Source organism: Melanerpes formicivorus, unplaced genomic scaffold (assembly GCF_026170545.1).
Source record: "Melanerpes formicivorus ecotype bairdi unplaced genomic scaffold, bMelFor1.0.p_v2 SCAF_8, whole genome shotgun sequence".
NCBI lineage: Eukaryota > Metazoa > Chordata > Aves > Piciformes > Picidae > Melanerpes > Melanerpes formicivorus.
The window spans coordinates 17460199-17481328 of NW_027142360.1; the positions used below are offsets into that span (position 1 = coordinate 17460199).

The following is a 21130-nucleotide window of genomic DNA, read 5'->3' on the forward strand; positions in this document are numbered from 1 at the left end:
GAATTGGTAGAAATTTGCCTGGGGAGGAAAAAGGAGCAGAAAGGATCATTCCAGACATACAGTGCTGAATCCCTGAATTCTTCCTTTATTTTGAAAATTTCTGGTAGTAAAAGATGCCAGATGGGCTTCTCTGCATACTGGAGTCCTGTTTGTGTTCAACATCTAGTGTTAGACTGTGAAAATGCAAGCTGTTCCTCGCAGCACTTCCATTAAATTCAAGATGTTGTCCAGGTAGGGGGTCTGCCAGCCTTGAGAGAGTGGTCTTTCATCTCCTCTTTCCTTGCATTCTTTGTGACCACCAGTTAGAATTATGACATTTTTTTCCATGTGCAGAGAAAAAACTAAAATGAAACCTGTACAGTGAAGCCTTTATATAAAGCTAAATGAAACACTGTAGCTTTCAAATATCATCAGCTCAGAAGAGTTGTTAAGGACTGACACAAGGGTGAAAAGAGGTAGATCTCCTGCCTCAGTCGGGTTTTGTCTTCGGAGCTCTAATTCTTTGCTGAACAGACTGCACTCAACCTGCTGCTTTGGATTTTTGATATTTTTTTCTTTCTTCTTTTCTTCTTTTCTTAAACCAACCCTTTGTTATGTAATGCTAAAAATCAGCCCTAGATTGTTTTTCTTGGCCATGCTATTCCAGTCATAAGACTGGTTTATGTCTTTAACAACAACAAAAAAAAAGAAAGAAAGAAAGGGAATGGAAAAGCTTGGCAGAGGCTGCAGAAATCTGAAACATATTAGACAAAGTAAAAGTTCAGAAAAGAACCAGTCATTTGCCTGCCTCGTAACAGTAACTCTCTTTATAAGGCAGTTTATAGCTAAGCACGAAAGCTGGGAGGAGGAGACGCAAAGCCTGTTTCATAAGCTGTCGCAAAACCGCACACAGAGCCAAAGCTGGGCCTGGCATGGCTCTTCCACTGGAGTGGAATGCTTGCACTCTGAGTAACAGGGCATGAGGTGCTGGGCTTAATCTTCTTGATATTATAAAATAGCTTTTAAGATTCAAGGGAAAAAAAATAAATCTATTTGTTGATTAACTTGTCTTTGTGAAGGAAAAAATAAAGGGGCAACTGCTGATGCTGGCCCCAGTGAGAGAATGCTGCACTTTTTGCTTTTCCTTTTCTCCTTTGTTTGTAATTTTAATTCTTTCTCTGACAGTCTCTGGCCTCATCAGGCTTGCAGCGCTCTGTGCTGTTCAGATCCAGTTTTGTCACTCTCCAGCTCAGCAAGTGTATTGCACTTCACAAAACTACTCAATGCCCACACGTCCCAGTGGCTTCAACTTCTGTTTTTCTGATTTCATCCAGGTCTTTCTAAGACCTCTGCTTTTCTCTTCTACTAAGTTCTAAGAGTTTTATACTTCCTGTCAAACACATGACCGAGTTCTGTTCATGATCTAGAATAACAGTAGTCCCCAAAATTACTTACTACCCTTTAGCAGCTGTAACACTAGCCTCTCTTCTAACTAAGGATGCTTCTTGCCCCCTGGTCAGACAGTGAGCTGCAGTGTCAGATCTCTGGAACAGCATTAAGCATTCCTCCTCTGACCTAGGAGCTTACAGCAGTGTCTCTGCTTCAAATAGAAAAGGGTTATTTGGGTCTGCTGGCATTTGTGGGAACATAAGCCCCGACAAGGTGAGCATGTTGACTATGAGTAGAGCAGCAACAACTTTTTAGTCAACAGACACCATCATGTCAGTCTTTAAATAAGATGCCTGAGCCTGTCCTGGGTGTTTTCATTGAGTTATGCCCCATGAGATACTGCAGATACTTCAGGAATCTGCCACGTGCTCATGCTGAGACCAGAAGAGAACAATTGCCTTTTTACAGGAGCAATTCCACAGTGTTTTATTAGGAAGCTGCTTGCCCCCAAAAAAGCAAGAGGGATTTTAAAGGGGAAATCATGTGTCCTTCAGTCTGCCTCCATGCCTGCTACATAGATGGTGGGCTGGTGAGATGTTGCATTACATGTTTAACTGTGACCTTTGGCAGGAAGGAACCTGAAGCAGTCAAAGTGCTCAGTAGAACTGGAATGTCCGGAGGACATAGTTCTTGATAAACAAACAAACCTAGTGTCTTCTTTGAAATCCTGCTGTCTTTGCTGAGCTGGAGCTTTCAGTCCAGAGAAGAATTCAGCTCCATACAGTGGGGGAGATCAGAATGATGCAGCAAATCTCTCCCTTCCTTGCCCCAATGAAAGCTGACTGTCCTCCTGATGAAAAGAAAACTGAGGAGGCCTATGGCTCTGTGCAGCTGCATGGGAACAACTCTGAAGATAAACTTAACATGTCAGTGATTTTTGGCCACCTATAAAACTGTCTGCACCTGCAGCTGAAAAATAAACAAGGCATTTAGTCTATCAGAGTGCACTGTGAAAAGCACTGAGAGCCTTAAAATGCAACAGACAATCTTTGTATTTCTTACATGGGTTCCTTAGAGTTTGCTGTGGCTGATTCTGCTCTTGCTAATGCTCCTAAACTTGTTGCTGCATTTCACAATTAAACCAGCTTGGGGCCTGGACTGGAGCACAAGGTCAGCCCACAGGCATAGACCAGTGCCAGGCTTTCTAGTGTTCAGCCTTGCTGTCTGAAAAGGCCTTGTGCTTTTTCAAGCAACCTCTGCCTCCTCCCACTGCTTTCTTAAATAATTTAAGAAGGCTGCAAGATGACATGCTGGAATCTGCACAGGACTGCTCTAACCCCTGCATGTTCTGGGATACTGCAGCGCATTCTGAGAATGACCCAAACCTATTTCAGGAAGCTGCAAAGGAAACAAGGAGATAAGATACTTCACTCCATGTGCACAAATAGTCCTGCTTGACCATGGGAGCACTCTGCACAGGCTGCCAGAAGCAAGGAGGCTTTCCATGGTTTGTTGCTAATCTGTAAAATGAGTCTAAGGGGTGAAATGTGATAGTCCGAAGAGGAAAGAAGTGGGGTAGGATTAATTCAGTTTAATTTTAGACAGACTAAATTGAGATGTTGAGTCTTTCCTACTCTCTTGATTGTCAATGGAGGAAGACAAGAACCATCAACGTGTAATCCAGCCCACCAGTTGTAGACAGCTATTTTAGGATGGGTTGAGTTGTTCTGGAGGTGTCTGTTCTTGGCATTTGACCAGAGAGAGTGATTAAGTCGCGTGAAGCACCTAAATTTTAGGTAGCTGACAGGATTACTTCAAACCTTGGTACCTAGTGCAAGCTCACATGGGAAGGATAAGAGGAAAAACAATGTATCACAGAGCCAAGTTAATCATGCAACAGGAACCATCAGGGGATTTGCATGTGTGTTTCTGAGGCAGTATGGAGGCTGCTAAGGGGAATGCTGACACAGCTGGAAATAGAGCAGCACTCCAGATACCACCATGTGCTGCTTGCTAATACTTTGTTCCCTGTCATTATGCTTCTGAAAATACACATCTGTGGTGACAGGAGGGCTCTGAGGGTAGCAGTTAGGAGAGAGGCTAGCTTTATGGTTGGTTTTCTTCTGACTGGTCTAATAGCACTTCCAGGATATTTCATGTATCCAGAAATAATCCTTAAGGTATTGTTCTGTTTGTTTTGAGAGAAGGAGATTCCCTCTTGCCAAATCTTCTTTATCTTCCCCTGAAAACCAAATTCATGGTGAATTTTCTTTAGCCATCAGACAGGCCCTGTCTGCTCCCACCACTGGGTCAATTAGTGTGACAGTTGCTAGTATCAGTGAAGGTCACTGAAGGATGAACTGAAGTGCTTTTTGAGAGGCTGCTCATGCTCCCTTCAGCCAACCTGACAGTGGTGTCCTTGATGGTCATGTGAAGAGCAAATTAGGTCCAGAAGCTGAAAACCAATCCCCAGTTCAGTACCACTAATTACTTCAAAAGCAGTCATGTTGAGCTTGATGGTGCAGAAGATGTGAGGAGTGACAGTTGTGAAGGTCCAATAGGAAAGGCCTGAGCAGCTTCTCAGAGGAATTAGTTTAGCTTACAGCCCTTTCTGCAGGGGGGAGACTGGGCTCAAAGTACTCCTGTGCATGTGTAAACTTTATAGCACAGATACTTAATTAGCCAAACACTGCTTGGATCTTAGCACTCTGAGTGACAGACACTTGTACTGCACATGCACAGCATACAACTCTGCAGAGTAGATAATTCTCTGCCTGAAGAGCCTGGGCAGCCCCAGCTGTTATCTTAGCTACTCTTATCTGCTTAGATACTGTTATCATAGCTTCTTGGTGTGACACCCACTAAACAGGGTCTGAACACATGATCTGTATTCGATGTGATTTCCTTATAGTACGTTTGGGAAGCAAGGCAGAACTGCTCTGCAGATGAGGAGCAAAAAGTGTGCTGAGAACTAAATCAAGGACAGAGAAGATGCTTGTGCCAGAGCCTAGATGTCTAGCTATCTTGAGCATCATTGAACAATATGAGTAGATCATCCTATACCAATAAGAATGTCAGGGATAAAGTAGAGGGTATGCAAGGTTCAGTTCTTTCACATTCAGTGAAAGATTTTGCTCACTTACAGAGACACTTCTGGTGGAATTCCAGAAGTGACCTGTGTGCTTTTATTGATACAGTATGATTAATTGGAAAAAAAAGTAAAATAAAATTCTTCCCCACATAGTTGCTGGGTGTAGCAGGAAGGATGGAAAGTACAAAGTCTTTAGTACATCTTTTACTGTGCACAGCAGAATCGTTATGGAGTTGTGACACTGGTGTGAGATTGCGCTGATTTAGAGTAGTACAACTGAGAACAAAACCCTGGCAGATGTTCCATGGATGCCCAGAAGATAGTTTGACCTCTCAGCATAGCAGAAATAGTAGTAGGTTTTTTAATACTTGTTATGCAGTATTTGGGTCTAGCATAAAATCCATGAAATCAACAGACATTCTTTCAGAAAGAAAAAGGTTTGTTGTTTCTAGAGGAGGTGGGGGGTGGGGGGGAGTAGTGAAATGCTGTGGGATAATAGGGGATTTAACAAACTAGAATATTGCATGGAGGAGACTACCACAGCTTAAGTGGCACAGCAGCAGGGATCTATAGCTCTGGGATTATTATTTTTTTTCCTCCCTGTTTTGCCTTGCTTTAGTATGAGGCATTGAATATGAAAGTGCTCTCACAGAGCAAAGGATAGGCTAAGAAATGCTGTAAGGATAACCAGATTTTAAAGATGAAGTTTTCAGAAGAGCCCTCCTTAGTGTTTCAAAACTGGGATGTGTTTGATTTGGTCCAGTGTACACGTGCAGCAGTAGCTTCGTTGCTGTGCACAGACTTCATTATGCTACTAACAGATGGACATGAGTTTCCTGAAATTGCAGTGGTAAGGTCAGGTCAGATAGGGACACATGCTAATTTCTGACTGAATCCAACTGCCAGTATGTCTGTGGGTTCATATTTCAATTAAACTGAACTGTAAGAAAGCTTATGAAAGAGGAGGAGGAGTGTAGAGGAATTATGTGTGCACGATATATTCTTTATGGTACCCATCAATACTGGGCTAATTTTAGGAGATGGGGTAGAATTCTATTTATATATTCATTTAGCTGGAGAAACATGAAATCCTTGCTGAAGTCAGCAGGAGTGGCATATTCTAGGCGTTAGAGAAGGAGGTGTCTGGCTTGGTGACTTAGATTGAGCGCCAAAGGTTTGAAGCTCTTACAGCAGCAGCACTGGAAAATAGGCTCATTGTTTAAAAGAAAAATCCCTTAGTTTGGAAGAAATTGTTTAAATCACATGAAGGAGGAAGATTCCAAGCCTGAACTAATTTAATTTCTCCGTAATTATGAGCTATATAAGGGAAAGAAATGTCCAGGAAGTTGGCAGAACTTGTGGCATTGGCACTTCGCTCACTCAGTGCCACTGGAACTAATGCAAGTGGGGAAAAGTGGTCCCTGTGCTGAATTGCAATGGTGTGTTAGCAGGTGGGTATTCTGCTTACCAGCAGATCTGGTGGAGATACTTCCACCAGAGTCCAGCTAGTGCCACTAGTCCTTCACTCTTGTAAGCACTAAAAGTTCATTGCTTGCCACCACGGTCTAGGAATGCAGATCTGAAAGAATCTCAGTGAAAAGTTGCCATTGTAAAATATCTTAAAGTGTTTTTATTCTTTCTCTTAGATGTACAGGGGCTTCCAGATAATGCCACATGTTCAGTACATCTACACAGAAGCTTCTGAGAGTCTTTGTGGAGTCAAGCTGGAAGTCAACAAATACCAATACCTGATTACAGGTAAAAGGACAGTGTACTTTTTCATAATCAAAATGTTCTGTACCTACACTGGCTAAGGACATGAGCAGCTGTGTAGACAGCTCTATATGTGTCTTCCTAAATGTTAAGATGACCAACAGTATTTTGATATTCAGTACTCCTTAATGCTGAGAATCATTTTACTCTCTAGAGTGCTGTCTCTTTCCTGAAGTATCTCTTGTACCCAGTGATGTTGTGACAAATATGCTATATGACAGTCCGCAGCTGTCAATTCATACTCAAGCTGGCATGCCTGCTGCAGGGAACTGATTGCTACTTGGGTATGGCAGAAATGGACAGGCCCTTTTGGAATGAGCTGAGGAAATGGGGGCTGCTGAGATGGGGCAATGCAAAGAGATAGAGATGTGGCAGTTGCCATGTGGTTCTAACGAAGGTGTCAATTCACTTTGCTCTGTGGTTGAGAGGAACTTGACAACATTACTCACCTGCATGTTGCTGGTGCTTACAGCTGGCACAACACTTTTAACTTACAGAAGCGTTGTAATCTTGCCGGCCAGAGATCCCCGAACCAGTTAATAAAAAGCAGTTACCGAGCAGTGACTGAAGCCAAACATATTGAGAGCATTAGCAATCTCAGGAAACGAGGAAAGTGCTAACTTGTGACCATGTCTCTGTTTTCCAGGCCGTGTGTATGAAGGGAAGGTTTACACTGGCCTGTGCAACTGGTATGAGAAATGGGACCGGCTGACTCTGTCCCAGCGTAAAGGACTGAACCATCGTTATCATCTGGGCTGTGGGTGCAAGGTATGTGCTTCTCTAATTCAGGGGAGTTAAGACATTCAGACCCTAGAACTCCGATTTCCCTGGCTGATGATACCAATGCTGCTGCTGAACAGGCAGGGAGAGAAACAGAGGACCATAATCTTTAGAGGGAGAAAGCAGTGCTGAGACCAGAGAAGAGAAAATCTAATAAAAATGCAATCTATGCCTTTTTAATGCCCTGTTGGAGCTAATTGGGGTTGGGCAAGGCTATCAGAATCCATGCAAGTACCATTTGCAGGTGAAGGAAATCAGGTAGCAGAGGTTTGCCGAGATAGGACCAGCTTTTTTCCTGTGTCAACGTTTGGATTGCTCAAAAGCTCACAGCCTGGCACTGGCACTAAAATGTTTGTTCATGGCCCCAGGCCTACAAAAACATAGACACAAGATCAACTTTTCTGCACCTGGAAAGCCCTTTTGACCCTGTGTATGTGAAGCTAATATCCTTACTGAGCTGAGGCTGAATTTCGGGTTAGTAAGCAAGGTTTGAGAGAGTGGAATTTTGCATCCCTTGTCTCCAATAAAAAGGCATTTTATATAATGTTGTTCTTCCATGTGGCCTGACCTGATTTCTCTTTACAATTGCAGATCAGGCCCTGCTACTATTTGCCCTGCTTTGCCACCTCCAAGAATGAGTGTATTTGGACAGACATGCTCTCCAACTTTGGCCACTCAGGATACCAAGCAAAGCACTATGCCTGCATCCAGAGGGTGGAAGGTTACTGCAGCTGGTACAGAGGATGGGCACCTCCAGATAAAACGATAATCAATGCCACAGATCCCTGAGCATGCTCTCCCTTCCTTATCTCCCCTCTCCCTTACTTGTGGCTGGTCTTCCTTCAGACACCAACTCTTCCCAGATCCTGATGATGACAATGAAATTAGTGCCTGTTTTCATGCAAATTTTAGCACTTCGAACACTTAAAGAAAATGGAGAGGGAAAAAAACAAAAAAGAAAGAAAACCCAAGTCTGTGCTACCTTACTGAATTTGTAATCACCTTTTCCATTTTGGTTTTTTTGATACCACTCATTTTGATCAGACAACATTTGGGAGCTTACTTTTGCACACCAGAGGGAAAAATGGGAGGCAGGGGAAAGAAAAAAAAAGAAAGAAAGAAAAAGAAGAAAGCTGGAGCTCTTGCTCTTTTACATGTATCCTGTATCATTAGCTGTGGCAATATAATCTCTATTTTTGTAGGAAAACAAAGACCTAAAACCGATGCCACTTAGGCACTGTGCTCTTCTATGCGCTGGCTTCCTGTTACCCCCTCCTCACGCACTAAGTGCTTAACACATGTGGACAAATCTATGGGAAGGAAAAGAGGTTTCATTAATCAGATTGGCAAATGAAGCAAACTGAAAAGAAACCCAGCCTAAACTCTGGGGGGAATAAAAAAAGAAATATATGCCCCAAATAAATCCTCCTCTATGGGAGAGATTGGCAATGATTGACTCCAGCAGTGCGAGAATTCGCCTGGTGCATCTGACCATAACATCAGGTAAAAGCATTGCTTGACTGATTGTCCTAGCTCATTCAGTCACAGTCTGAATACAACAGCACATTTGAAATGGTGGCTTTCCCTGGAACAAGAGAGAGACTATTTTTGTTGTTTAAAAACCACAAAAGCCCCATCCCCTGTGTTTAGGGAGGTAAATGCACCTACAGCAGAGCAGAAGTGCTGTGCCATCCTGGTTTGAGCAGCACTGGCTGCCGAAATTCTTTGCAGCTTAGCTCCGACAGCAAAACCGGCTCGTTGAACACCTTAAAGCAGACAGATGCAAAAATGCCAACTGTAAATCAATCACATGTAAGAGGGAAAGGGGAGGCTTGCTAGAGCTCTTACTATAGAGGGAAAAAAAAAAAGAAAAAGAGAAAAAAAAATCTATTGCCAAAATAGTGTTTTGCTGAACTAAGATGTATATACATATAATGACATAAGCTATTTTTGTCAGGATGTGGAATTTCTTTTCTTTTTGGTGTTATAAACAAAAGAATGGTTTGTTTGTGTTTTAAAGACAGAAATATTGACATTCCGAGTCAGTGAGTTGTTTCTAAGATATTGAAGCTCCAGTGTATCTGCAGTAGTAGCTACAGTCAATGTTTCCCTCTGTACGTCCTTGCATCGGTTCCTCCTCCTGCAGCTACACTAGCTGCGTTTGTTTATATAGCAAAAGGAAGTGTGTGTGGGGGCTAGGCATGGAAAAGTGGTCTCCTAATAAGTGCTGGCTGAGATCACAAGATTTCAGCGCCCCAGAGGATTACTTCTGTGTCAAGTGCTGCGTTTCCCTCTAGGCACTGTTGAGCATAACTCTGCATATGCTCATGCTACGCCCTGCAGTGATGCAGGAGGAGGAACTTTGCTGTCTTGTGCTTTGCTGTTGACTGGAGAAGGTTTTTTTGTTTTGTTGTTGTTTTGGTTTTTTATTAAGAAAACTATAATATAATTTTTCTTATCAAATAAAAGTATTTTAAGTTTTAATGATGGTGAAGAAGGGGTGCTGACAAAATGGGTGACTGAGTTTTGGATGGGGAGGGCTTAGGCAGGGAGATGATGCTTAACTTCATTTTTGTATTATTATGATTATTTATCTTAAGTTTCCATATATCTTCAGTTCATTCCACTTAGAAAGCAGAGCTGCCACCAGCAGGAAAAAGTATTGCAGTGATTCCAGCTTGGGGTAATACAGCATTTTACAGTCAGTGACCTCAATTACTGGAGAGTAGTTTGGGACCTCTTTGCCAAATGGAAAGGAAAAGGTGGCTGAGATGGGCCCTGATACATTTTTGTGTTCCTCATGTGCTACCAGAGCTCTGTCAGAAGTACATCCCATGAAATGCCTCGTTTGCTAGAGATGTACTGTTGCAGCCAAAAGCACATAACTTCCTTTCTGACATGAACATGGAAGGGCATTTTCAAATAGGTGGTGTAAGAGGTGCCTGGGTCTGCTGTGTTTCGGGGTTTTTTCAGCAGCTCTGAGTGGCATGGCAGCACAAAACACACTGAAAGGCTGTTGGATTTTCCAGTGGTTCAGATTTGGAACACTTCTTAGAAGTCCTCTTCCCTGTGACTACTCCTAAATCATGCATTGGAGATAGGAGGGAGAGTAGGGTGTAGGATCAGGTGGTGCGTCAGAAGGTTGCCCCTTTTTGCAGAGTACAGGGTTGGGTTTTAGGCACAGTGAAGCAATCTGCAAGCTGTGCTTGGCTGATAAAACCTCTGAAGGTCACCGAGGCAGAGAGAAGCCAGCTTTGCCACCCTCACTCTTTGCATTGCTTGGAGCTGGCATCACTGGAGATGGCCCTCCTCAAGCTCAAGGCGACTTTGCAAAACTGGCGTCTCTTTGAGCTGCAGCCACCTTTCACAGCTTTGGAAGGCTAAATGAAAATGCTCCTTGATGCAGTGAAGTGTTGATTTGAATTTTCATTAAGCCGCAGCTCTGCGTACTTTACTTGTCACTGATTCATTTAGCTAGCTGAGACATCACAGTATTGCACTCAGATTATTGTGAAAATATTTGCATTCTAATACCATGAGGACTCGTGTCCCTAAGTAGGATATAATGTAGCTATGTGCTTTGTAAACAACAGATGCATTATCAGAAAATGAAGTGTATTACCATTTTATACTGCAGACAGTAAAATATTTCTGAGATGCCGACAGCTGAAGTGGCAGGGGTGGGGGTTTGGTAGCAAATCTTTCCCCTTGCTGTGTAAGGAAATAATTGTTAAGGGGTTTAAAAATGTGGAGCCAAAAGGAGGGGGAAGAATCCAGTAAAAATACATTTCTTTTGGGAGGCTTCTTAGTGTTGTTTCTGTGCATTCTATCAAGGACATGTATTTGTTGGGCTAAGCTTCAGCTTGTACTTGGGTTAAGAACCCAGCTGAAGGCTCTCTTGAAGTGGGATGGAGCCATTAAATGGATTGAACAGGCTCTAAATCAGACTCAAATGACTTCTTCCTTTCTACCTGCTCTCCTCCTTTCTACCTGCTCTCCTTTCCTTTGTCTTGCTAAGTCACTTCTGCCCACCAATCAGCAAAACACTCTCCCTAATTACAGCACACAATGCTTTATGTGGGAACACCAGGCATGGAGATGTGAGGAGGCAGGTGTGAAGTTCTCCCCAAAATGCTAGGCTATGGAGCATACAATGGTCACAGCAGCACAAATATCTTCCTGTCACCTCTGCCATGCTCCTTGCTTCGTCCTATAAGCTAAAGTCAGTGGCACAGCTTATGTGAGCACAACCTCTGGACATGTACAGGATAAAAGTTTCTCCCTCGTCTCCATGCTTTAAATATAACAACATTATTAGAAGTACTATTTTAAATGCATAGCTCATTTCTAGACTGTTGCTGTTTGCTTTCTTATTTATAGATATTTTTCCTTATTTGCTTGAGAGTGTTTTTCTCCTTTAGCGTTACAAAAACCTTTGAAAAATACATTGAAGGTTTAGGAAAGATTGGATGTGATTTTCATTTTCCAGAATGGGAGGGGTAGAGAGCAAGAGATCTATGCATGGAGTGCCTTGAATAAAGCCCTGGTGTGGGAGACTTCCCCTTCCCCTGTGTGGGACAAAACTGCCATTTTAGGTCTAAATTTCCCATGTTTTGAAGAGTTACATGGCCCTTTAGATAGGACTATTCTAAAGCCTAAAAATATCACTGTATCCCATTTGTGCTTGGCTGGAGTGAAATGCTACCTCACAGTGATGGGAAACAATCTGCTTCTTTTTTTTCTGTAGTAAAGTCTGTTTGAAGGAAAGGCCTCTATGGGAACAAGTTTCCATTCTGGAAACAGCTCCTGCTCCTCCACCGCCACCATTTTTTGCACCCATCCCAGAGCCAGGGGCAAGACCCTCACCAGCAAAGATACCACACAGAGGAGCTTAGCACCAGTAAGGAAGCCCAGCCAGCGCCCATGGATGAGACTGGAGGAACCATCAATTCTCTTCCTACCTGACCGGGGGGCCACCAGGCCCCCCGGCCTTTGTTGTCACCACCACCATCACCCAGTGTGCACCAGGGGCACTCACCAGTGATGAGAGGAGGATCCCTCAGCCCAGATGGGCTCAGCTTAGGGCTACTGCCTTTCCTGGGGGGGATTAAAAAGGGGAGTGGGTGAGGAGGGCCAAGTGGCCACACCTGGGGTGGGAGGAGACTCCAACAGAGCCCAGGTGCTCTGGGATTTGAGGGGGAAAAATGCGGCAGGTGAGGGACTTTTAGGGTGTCAGATAATTATAGGACTAGGGGGGGTGGAAAAAAATAGAAATGGATAGATTCAGATTGGATGTTAGGAAGAAATTCTTCACTGGAACAGGTTGCCCAGGGAGGTGGTAGAAGCCCCATCCCTGGGATTTTTTTAAGGCCAGGCTAAATGTGTCTCTGGGTGACCTGACCTAGTGTGAGGTGTCCTTGCCCATGGCAGGACAGTTGGAACTGGAATATCATTGAGGTCCCCTCCCACCCCAGCAATTGATTCTATGATTCTGAAACAATTTTGCAGTTTAGGCTGGATGTTAGGAAGAAATTCTTCACAGAAAGAGTGATTTGCCACTGGAATGGGCTGCCCAGGGAGGTGGTGGAGTCACCATCCCTAAAGTGTTTAAAGTAAGACTGGACGAGGCACTTGGTGCTATGGTTTAGTTGATTAGATGGTGTTGGGTGATAGGTTGGACTTGATGATCTTGAAGGTCTTTTCCAACCTGGTTAATTCTGTGATTCTTTCAGATGTCTCTGAAAGTGTGTCTTATAAATTATACCTTAGAAGGGCAGAACTGCAAATTATTATTACTTCCCCCCTCCTCCCTCTCCCCCCGCTTTGGTCTCGAGAAAAGACAAATCCACAAAACATTTGCTGCTGCTTTGCCTGTACTGGCTTCTCTTTCTCTCTGACACTGTCCTTCCTTCATAGAGCCACTCTGCTGTTCCTGATAGTCATGGAAACTCGGGGAGGGAACCAAACTCGTGTGAAAAATCTTTTCCAGAAGGAATGTATTTGTTGCTAAATTTTCTAGCACTGTTTACAGTTTTCCTCCATGTTATTTATAAATTTTATATTCAGTGAATGTATATTGTCTTTTAAGGTAATGTTGCATAATGTTCACTTTTTATAGTGTCCTTTTATTCTAAACAGTAAAGTGGTTTTATTTCTATCACAGACATTCAGTCTCTGCTTCACTTCTATTAGTTTTTGTCCACTTCACATGCACGCAGATTAATTTGCAAGGGGATGTATTAATTTCTTCCCCTTTCTTGATAATGTTTTATTTGGCCCAAAGCAGATATCCCACCTTTGGCAATTCCTGTGCTTTGGCAAAGATCCCTTCAGCAGTTCTTCCCTCTTTTTAAGAAGTTGATCTCTCTAAGAAGTATTGTTGGGGCCATAAGCCCAGGAGAGGTGAAAAATTGCTTTTGAAGTGAATGAATCCTGCTTGTTAACCGGCCGTGGGGGGTCACTACAGAGCAAGGCAGTTACCATGTCTGTCATGCGGCACCAGCAGGCCTTAGAACAGTTGCCAGACTCATTACTGGGGTGGAGGATTGAGAGGCACATGCCTGTGACAAAGGGAAGAGAGATCAATCTTTCTGCTGTGGCATGTCATAGTCCTCTCATTAGGCTTACAATTTAAGGCTGGTTAAAACTGCCTTGTGAAAAGGAAGCTTTCGGGCAAAGTATTTTCAGCTAAATGCTCATGAAGATGAGCCTACTGCTAGAAGTTTCCTTGATCTCATTTTTATTTCAGGAAAATCTCTACATAGATGAAAGAATGAAGCACATTTTTATATCCATGCTCTGTTTAAGCCAAAGGTTTAGAAAGTAAGCTTTGGAAAGCTTTGGACATAGAAGGATGAGGATCTCTTAAGGGAGAATTTCATTGCTTAAAGTACACCACATTGCAAAGAGGTAAGATGATAACATTAGATATAAACACTTCCAGGGGGTCAGCCATCAAAGGACCACAGTGGATTTTATGAGTGCTAACTGGTATTGCTTAAAATGCCTCCAAGAAGGGGAAGAAGAGGGGAAAGGAGGATCATTATTTTCCCATCTGGCACATGGATAAGCACAGTGGGCAAGCAACTTTCACAGCTACTTGGTGGAGTAGCTGTGCCTGGTGTCAGCACTCCCCCTCTCAGTTCCCCACAGCCCAGGGTACTGTGAAGATGCACCCAAAAAGATCTTGAGAAGTTACATAGATTCATTCTGTGAGGCAGACCCCCCACCTGGAAGAAGCTGGCCTGAATTTGCCCAAGTAGATTGTTGCTTGTGTAAATATTTGGAAAGCAACTGATTTAAACCAGATTATGCAAGCTTGCACGTCAACAATGGTGTTTGTGTTCAGTTTAAAAAGGTTCTTGTATTCTTGTGGAAGTAAGCAATAGCATCTCCAAGTAGGTGATCAGTTATAAAGATGACAAATATGTGAAACCAAAGTACAGTCCTTGTAACAAATGCATTTACATGCTGAGGGATCAGGAGTCACATTTCCAGGAGAGAAAAATATGCTAAGACTGCCAGCTAACATATTTGCAATGAAAACCTTAGTCAAGTCTTCCATTCCTGAAGTGATGGTGAGACAAAGTCATAACTGTTCTGAAGGAACACATGTCACAAAATCCTCTTTATAAAATCAGCAGGAATTAAACACAACAGATTTTATCAACTCATTTGTCTTAAAAGTTGCCAACAAACTGTCCCATGGTGTTTAAGGGTCACCTACTGCTTTGTGTCTTAAATGGTGATGCAACTCTTACACTGTGTTACTTCACAGCATTGCACTTACCTTCAGAGCATGCCTGTGAAGTAGCAGTTATCCACACAGCACAGGCAGAGAAGAGAGTATTGGAGTGGAGAGAAGGACCAGCATTCCAAGGTATTCAGGTACCTAGTGAGCACTGGTGGGATTTCTCACAAGAATCTAAAGGAGATTTCCTTTTTGAATTTTGAAGCCCCCTCTAGGTACCTGTATCCACCATCAGGTACCTACACTCTACTGTGCATTGTGGTTGGCCCACAGCGCTGCAACCAGTGTGTGAGAAAAGAGGGGTTTGAATGGTTTTGAGCCCTAATCTTCAGGCTACCCATGCTGCCCAAGTTACAATCAAGCATGGGAAATGAGCTCAGCCAGTCAGTGGTTCACATGTGGGTTGTGGTTAATACAAAGTCTCATCAAACCTCACTCAGGTAAGACAGACCAGTAAATTATGGATGTAAGATGGGAGCAGAAAGATCATAAACTCCTGTCATCCTTTAAAGCCAGGGAAAAGGAGACATGATCAGTTCCAAACAGAGCCAGTGGCTTTGCCATGTTCTCCAGGACTAAAGGCACCTATGCAGATCTCTTTGGAAGGTGCCCTGTGAGTTTGGTATAGTGCTTAGTTGTGGATGGGAAGACTAGAGGCTAGAGCCACTGTGCAAATGAAGCATTACAAGCTGGAACAAACTCTTTGCAAAGAACTCCAATTTAGACTGAGTACCTGCTCAGGCTGATGTTTCATGGGTGGCAACCATGTGATAGACCAAACAAACTGATGTTGTGAGACAAAAATCTGTTCTGGCCCATGTCCCAAGTTGTCAACATACTTTATACAATTCCAGGAGGGGAAAGAGCCCACTCAATCTGCATAAAGTGATTCCTTGCTCTAAGGGATGACCTTTTGTGACTAGATCTTACACTGGATTTTTGCATTGGTTTCAAGACTGTTCTCATGATTCACTTTATCACAGGGGTCATACATGACTTGGGGGTGGGCTGGGCAAGAAGGGGAAGAGGTTCACATGTAGTGCTTTCTGCATGTTTCTTTTTAGATAGTAATTATCTGTAAGTAAAATGGAGTCTCTCCCAAGCACATCCCATACCCAGTACACAGTTGCTGCTTCTCCCCCATCCACGCTTGCATCACAAGAAAGCAAAGGTACTCACCATCTGCTTATGGCTTGGGAAGAACGTTTGTTCCACAAGAGGGAACTTCTCAGGACCCAGCGAGTTGAAGATTTTAATGAGCTGAGAGAACTTGAGGGTAAGGGAGGGGGAACAAAAAACAGACATGGTGAATGTCAGTAGTTGATTGTGTAACAGGTAAGTGCTTGCAAGATGTTCTGATACTGGTGAAGGAGATGAGAGAAACACATTATTATGCCTTTCCCTTCTTGCTCTCTTGACCTGAGAGCAGCAGAAAATACGAAGTTGCTGTATCTGCCCAGGGTTAATCCAGCCTGTGTACACAAACCTTGCACTAAGGGGGCAGAGAGGGGGTTCAAGAGCCAGAAGGGGATCAGTTTGGGTTTAGTTACAGACCTGCTATCAGCAGGCTTTGCTTTCCAGATGTGACTGGGGAGAGGGTGGGGGTCCCTTCTTGGCACAGTAAAAGAATCAGAGAAGTGACCAGGCAGGAAATCAGTGACGCCATTCCTGAACAGAGACAAATCAAAGCCATCCCTTGGATCTCTGCTCCACAGCCAAATCAATGCTGTGCTGAAGAGCAGGAGAATTGATAAGGGACAGAGATGACTAGACAGAACGTCCAGTGCTACCTGGTTTCAGAAGCATGAGCCCACTGTTTATCGTAACAGGGCTGGGTGTCAAGAGGGAGGGGACAGGCTCTGCTCAGTTGCACCCTGTGATAGCATAAGGGGCAATGGACATAAACTACAGCACAGGAGGTTCCACCTCAACATGAGGAGGAACTTCTTCACTGTGAGGGTCGCAGAGCACTGGAACAGGCTCCCCAGAGGGGTTGTGGAGTCTCCTTCTGTGGAGACTTTCAAGACCCATCTGGATGCATTCCTGTGCAACCTGCAATAGATTTTATGGTCCTGCTCTGGCAGGGGGCTTGCACTAGATCATCTTTGGAGGTCCCTTCCAACCCCATAAATCCTGGGATCCTGTGAACATTTGCTAAAAACCAAGGGTCTCCCAATGTGCCCCATGCATAGCAGGTGTAAGGGGAGATGTGCTACTGCTGTCCCATCTACCAGTGAGGTCTGAGGGAGGCACCAGTCTGTGAGGGTGGTGTCTAGAGAAAGCAGCATGTAACATCAACGGGGAAAGCCACAGTACTGGCATTTTATGTATAAGGCTGAACACTTGCCATTGTCCTCACCAGTCAACATGAACTTCACAGTTATCACCATCATCACTATTATAAAATGCTTATTGTTCAGGACTGTGCCCAGCCAGACACAGTGCTCCCCATGGTAGGATTGATTTTTGATTTCAGGTTCCAAAACCCTTCCAGCAAAGTAGCACAGAAAATTCCTGCTTTGCTTTGGCCATCTGTGGAGTGAGCAAACTATCCTCTATGTGGCCTGAAGCCACAAGGTTCAATCATTGGTCAGCTGGGGAAACCCTCAAAAGGGTAAGAGAGGAACTTAATAACCATGACAGAAAGTGTTGCTGAAGCAGGCTTGATATACCGAAAAGAATGAGGGGATAGATATCTCAGAAACCTTCTGGCTCTCAGGAACAGCTTAGATGGTTCAAAATCACACATGTAGCCATCCTGCTTGCCCTCTGGAAAGGTACAGCCCTGTTAACCATGGTCAATACTGAACCAACAGTGGCGGCGGTGAGGTACTTAGACTGGCAGCCTTGCAGAAGGGGGAGTAAAGCTGAAAGAATAGTGTGGTTATTTTCATGGACGTTAAGAGAATAAAATTATTGGAGATTGCTCCACTGGTAAGAAATTTAGTCCCTGCTGAGCTGGTAGATATGTCTGAATTCCCCACTGATGTCCTAATTGCAAAGTAATTTAGAAACTGAATTCAGATTCCGGGACCCCTAGAATTTGGTGAAATAAAATTAGATTAAAAAAGGCTGGACCAAGTCTCACTCCTTCCAAGTTTCCTGTAAAGCTGAGGATACATTCATCTTGAAGGAGAACATTGTGTCACCTGAGAGAAGTAACACATGGATTAAGGGAAGGGAATGAAAGCCCTCTTTCTTTCTGATCCCATCAGCTGCTTAATCTTACATGTTCTGAGCATTTCTGAGCGATGGCTGAAACTGGTAAATGTTTCATAATTTTCATAGTTTCATTCAGGGTTGGAAGGGACCACAAGGATCATCTAGTTCCAACCCCCCTGCCATGGGCAGGGACACCCCACACTAGATCAGCCTGGCCACAGCCTCAGCCAGCCTGCTCTTAAACACCTCCAGGGACGGGGCCTTGACCACCTCCCTGGACAACCCATTCCAGGGCTTCACCACTCTCATGGTGAAGAACCTCCTCCTCACATCTAGCCTGAATCTCCCCACCTCCAGCTTCATTCCATTCCCCCTAGTCCTGTCACTACCTGAGATCCTGAGAAGTCCTTCCCCAGCCTTCCTGTAGGCCCCCTTCAGATACTGGAAGGCCACAATTAGGTCACCTCGGAGCCTTCTCTTCTGCAGACTGAACAGCCCCAACTCCTTCAGTCTGTCCTCATAGGAGAGGTGCTCCAGCCCTCTGATCATCCTTGTGGCCCTTCTCTGGACACCTTCCAGCACCTCCACATCCCTCTTGTAATAGGGGCTCCAGAACTGGAGGCAGTACTCCAGGTGGGGTCTCACCAGGGCTGAGTAGAGGGGGAGGATCACCTCCCTCGACCTGCTAGCCACACTTCTCCTGATGCAGCCCAGGATCTGAGTGGCTTTGCGGGCTGCAAGTGCACATTGAGAGCTCCTGTTGAGCTTTTTGTCCACCAGCACCCCCAAGTTCCTCTCCTCAGGGCTACTTTCCAGCCAGTCACTGCCCAGCCTGTATTTGTGCTTGGGATTGCCTCGACCCAGATGCAGGTCCCTGCACTTGCTCTTATTGAACTTCATGAGGTTGGCTTGTGCCCACCTCTCCAGCCTGTCAAGGTCCCTCTGGATGGCCTCCCTTCCCTCCAGCATGTCTGCTGCACCACACAGCTTGGTGTCATCAGCAAACTTGCTGAGGGTGCACTCAATGCCACTGTCCATGTCACTGACAAAGATGTTGAATGTACCAAATGGCAACTCTAAAGTTAAATTGCAGGTAGAGATAGAGCTTGTTAGAGCTTGAGAATGTTTGGTGCTGAGTAGCTGCATTATGGCTTCTGTCCTGGATACTGGGCTAGTCCAAGTAAAAGCATTGCTGTATAAGAAATTGAAACTTCACTGGGTGGTGAAGAAGAAATGCCCCATTAGGAGTTAAAGGGTGGTATGTGTATAAAAAGGATGCAGCCAGTGTGCAAAAATTTAGGCTGGAAGATGTGTACTAGACCCAAGCCACATGGTGAAGGGGCAACTCCCAGGGGATTTGCAGATAAAGAATCCTTTCCCTAATCTTGTAGGTCAAAATGTGGTGTTTAAGAAACCCAGAAAACATCAAGAGGCAGCACATCCCATCACTAACACCCCGCCCCTGCACAGACACACACATGCATCAGCAGATAAGAGAAAAACTCCCTGCACAGAATAATTGTTGTTGGCAAAGAGGATATTGATGTTGTGGAAGGACAGCTTGCTTCTCTTAACTACTTGCACTAGACCTGCACATGCTAGAGAAGAAAAATAAAGCCCTGTTTCAACTAGCAAACTGAGCAAACAGGGCTTAAAAGTTAAACAGAATGAGACAGAGACAGAAACAGGAAGGACAACACCCTGGCTGACAGCAGCACATGCCCCTCACCGCAGAAGCATGCAGCCCTGGTGACCTGTGGACACTGTGCCATTGAGGTGACATATGCTTATCCTAGGAAAACAACTCAAATGAAATAAGTGGAATAACTCTGCATCTGCCAAACAGCATCCCGATTCGTTCCTCAGGCTTCCTTTGGAAGCATACAGCTCTTGGCTACTGCTGAAACAGCAAGTGTTTCAGATGGATGGATGAGAGACTCGGCCATCTGGGAGCCTCCTCAATGTCCCAGCCTGCAAAAACGTCTGACTTTGGTGTTGACTCTCATGGGAGAGTTTTTTGGGTTTTGTTTTTGTTTTTCTCTCTTTATTTCTTGGCAGCTGTTAGGGATGGGATATTTCCAAAGCAACAACAATATTCTATCGAGGTGAGGAGAAAGTTCTTCACAGAAAGAGTAATTGGCAAGTGGAATGGGCTGCCCAGGGAGGTGTGGTGGAATCACCATCCCTGGAGGTGTTCAAAAAAGGATTGGATGTGGCACTTGGAGCCATGGTTTAGTTGTCCTGAGGTATTAGGTATTAGGTAATAGGTCAGGACTTGATGATCTCTGAGGCCTTTTCCAACCTGGTTGATTCTATGATTCTAATACTACATGCTGCAGCAGCCTCCTAGGTACCTGATAGAAGAGCTCATGTACCATTTCCCAGTTTATTTTAGATGGATAGTAATGTTACTCTCAGCAGGCAGCTAGATCAAATGGCTACTTCCACATTTTGGTATCAGTTCTAACTTTCTGTGGTTCCACTGTGGTTTCAGCAAGAGTGTGTCCAAACCAGAGAGCAAGGCAATGTGCACAGCCTGGCCTTAAGTACCTGGAAAAGGTACATAAGGGAAATGCCCTGCCTGGCTGCTTGGATGTCAGAGTTACCTTCAGGGAGTCTTTACAGAGAAATAAAAAGATCCACTCAAGAGGACCTCAAGGCCTCTTGCATATTTTGCAAGTGCCTAGGTTATCAGGGAGCCTATATCTCTTGACAGTAAACAACAGCTTGGCTGGGACGCTGTAGGTGAGGTGACTGTCTTCGAGACTTCATGTTTCCTGCAGTCTTATGGATGCAAAAGTTCCTTTGAAATGATGGCATGCAATACAAGTACTACTGTGAGCACTACCCCCACTGCATTTTATTGGAACTTTTATGACACAAAAAAAATATTATTAGTGGTTGAAGCATTGTGTTTAGGGTGCTTGTAGCAGCATTTCTCAATAGTCTGGGATTGTCTTAAAACTTGGGTTTCTTAGATGTTTCTCATCATGTGAGATCCTCCTGAATGTGCCTTTTTCTTTCCCAGAAATGTCTATTTCAAACTGTGCCTGTATATAATGCAGATTTTAACCTTTGAAGAAATTTGTGTGTTGCAGTAACTGGAAAATGTAATCATAAAGTGGGGCTGCATGTTTGAGTAAACTCAAGCCCAAACTCAGCTGACTGTAATTAGAGCTGCTGAGAAAACACATTGCTGCGAATTG

The 21130-nt window shown here is 44.1% G+C and overlaps 2 protein-coding genes across 6 annotated transcripts in view; one reads left to right on the forward strand and one right to left on the reverse strand.

The window, feature by feature from the left end:
- Positions 1-13176, forward strand: part of TIMP3 (TIMP metallopeptidase inhibitor 3) — a 41090-nt gene extending 27914 nt beyond the window's left edge. The window contains exons 3-5 of the mRNA XM_068142336.1: positions 6106-6217; positions 6879-7000; positions 7604-13176. Coding sequence (XP_067998437.1) covers positions 6106-6217; positions 6879-7000; positions 7604-7801 — 432 coding nt within the window. The 3' untranslated portion in view covers positions 7802-13176. The remainder of the gene's footprint in view (positions 1-6105; positions 6218-6878; positions 7001-7603) is intronic.
- The window catches only part of SYN3 (synapsin III), a 261375-nt gene that overhangs the window by 118000 nt on the left and 122245 nt on the right, over positions 1-21130 (reverse strand). For all 5 annotated transcript variants that reach the window (XM_068142332.1, XM_068142330.1, XM_068142331.1 and 2 more), the window contains one exon: positions 15942-16031. In XM_068142332.1, coding sequence (XP_067998433.1) covers positions 15942-16031 — 90 coding nt within the window. The remainder of the gene's footprint in view (positions 1-15941; positions 16032-21130) is intronic.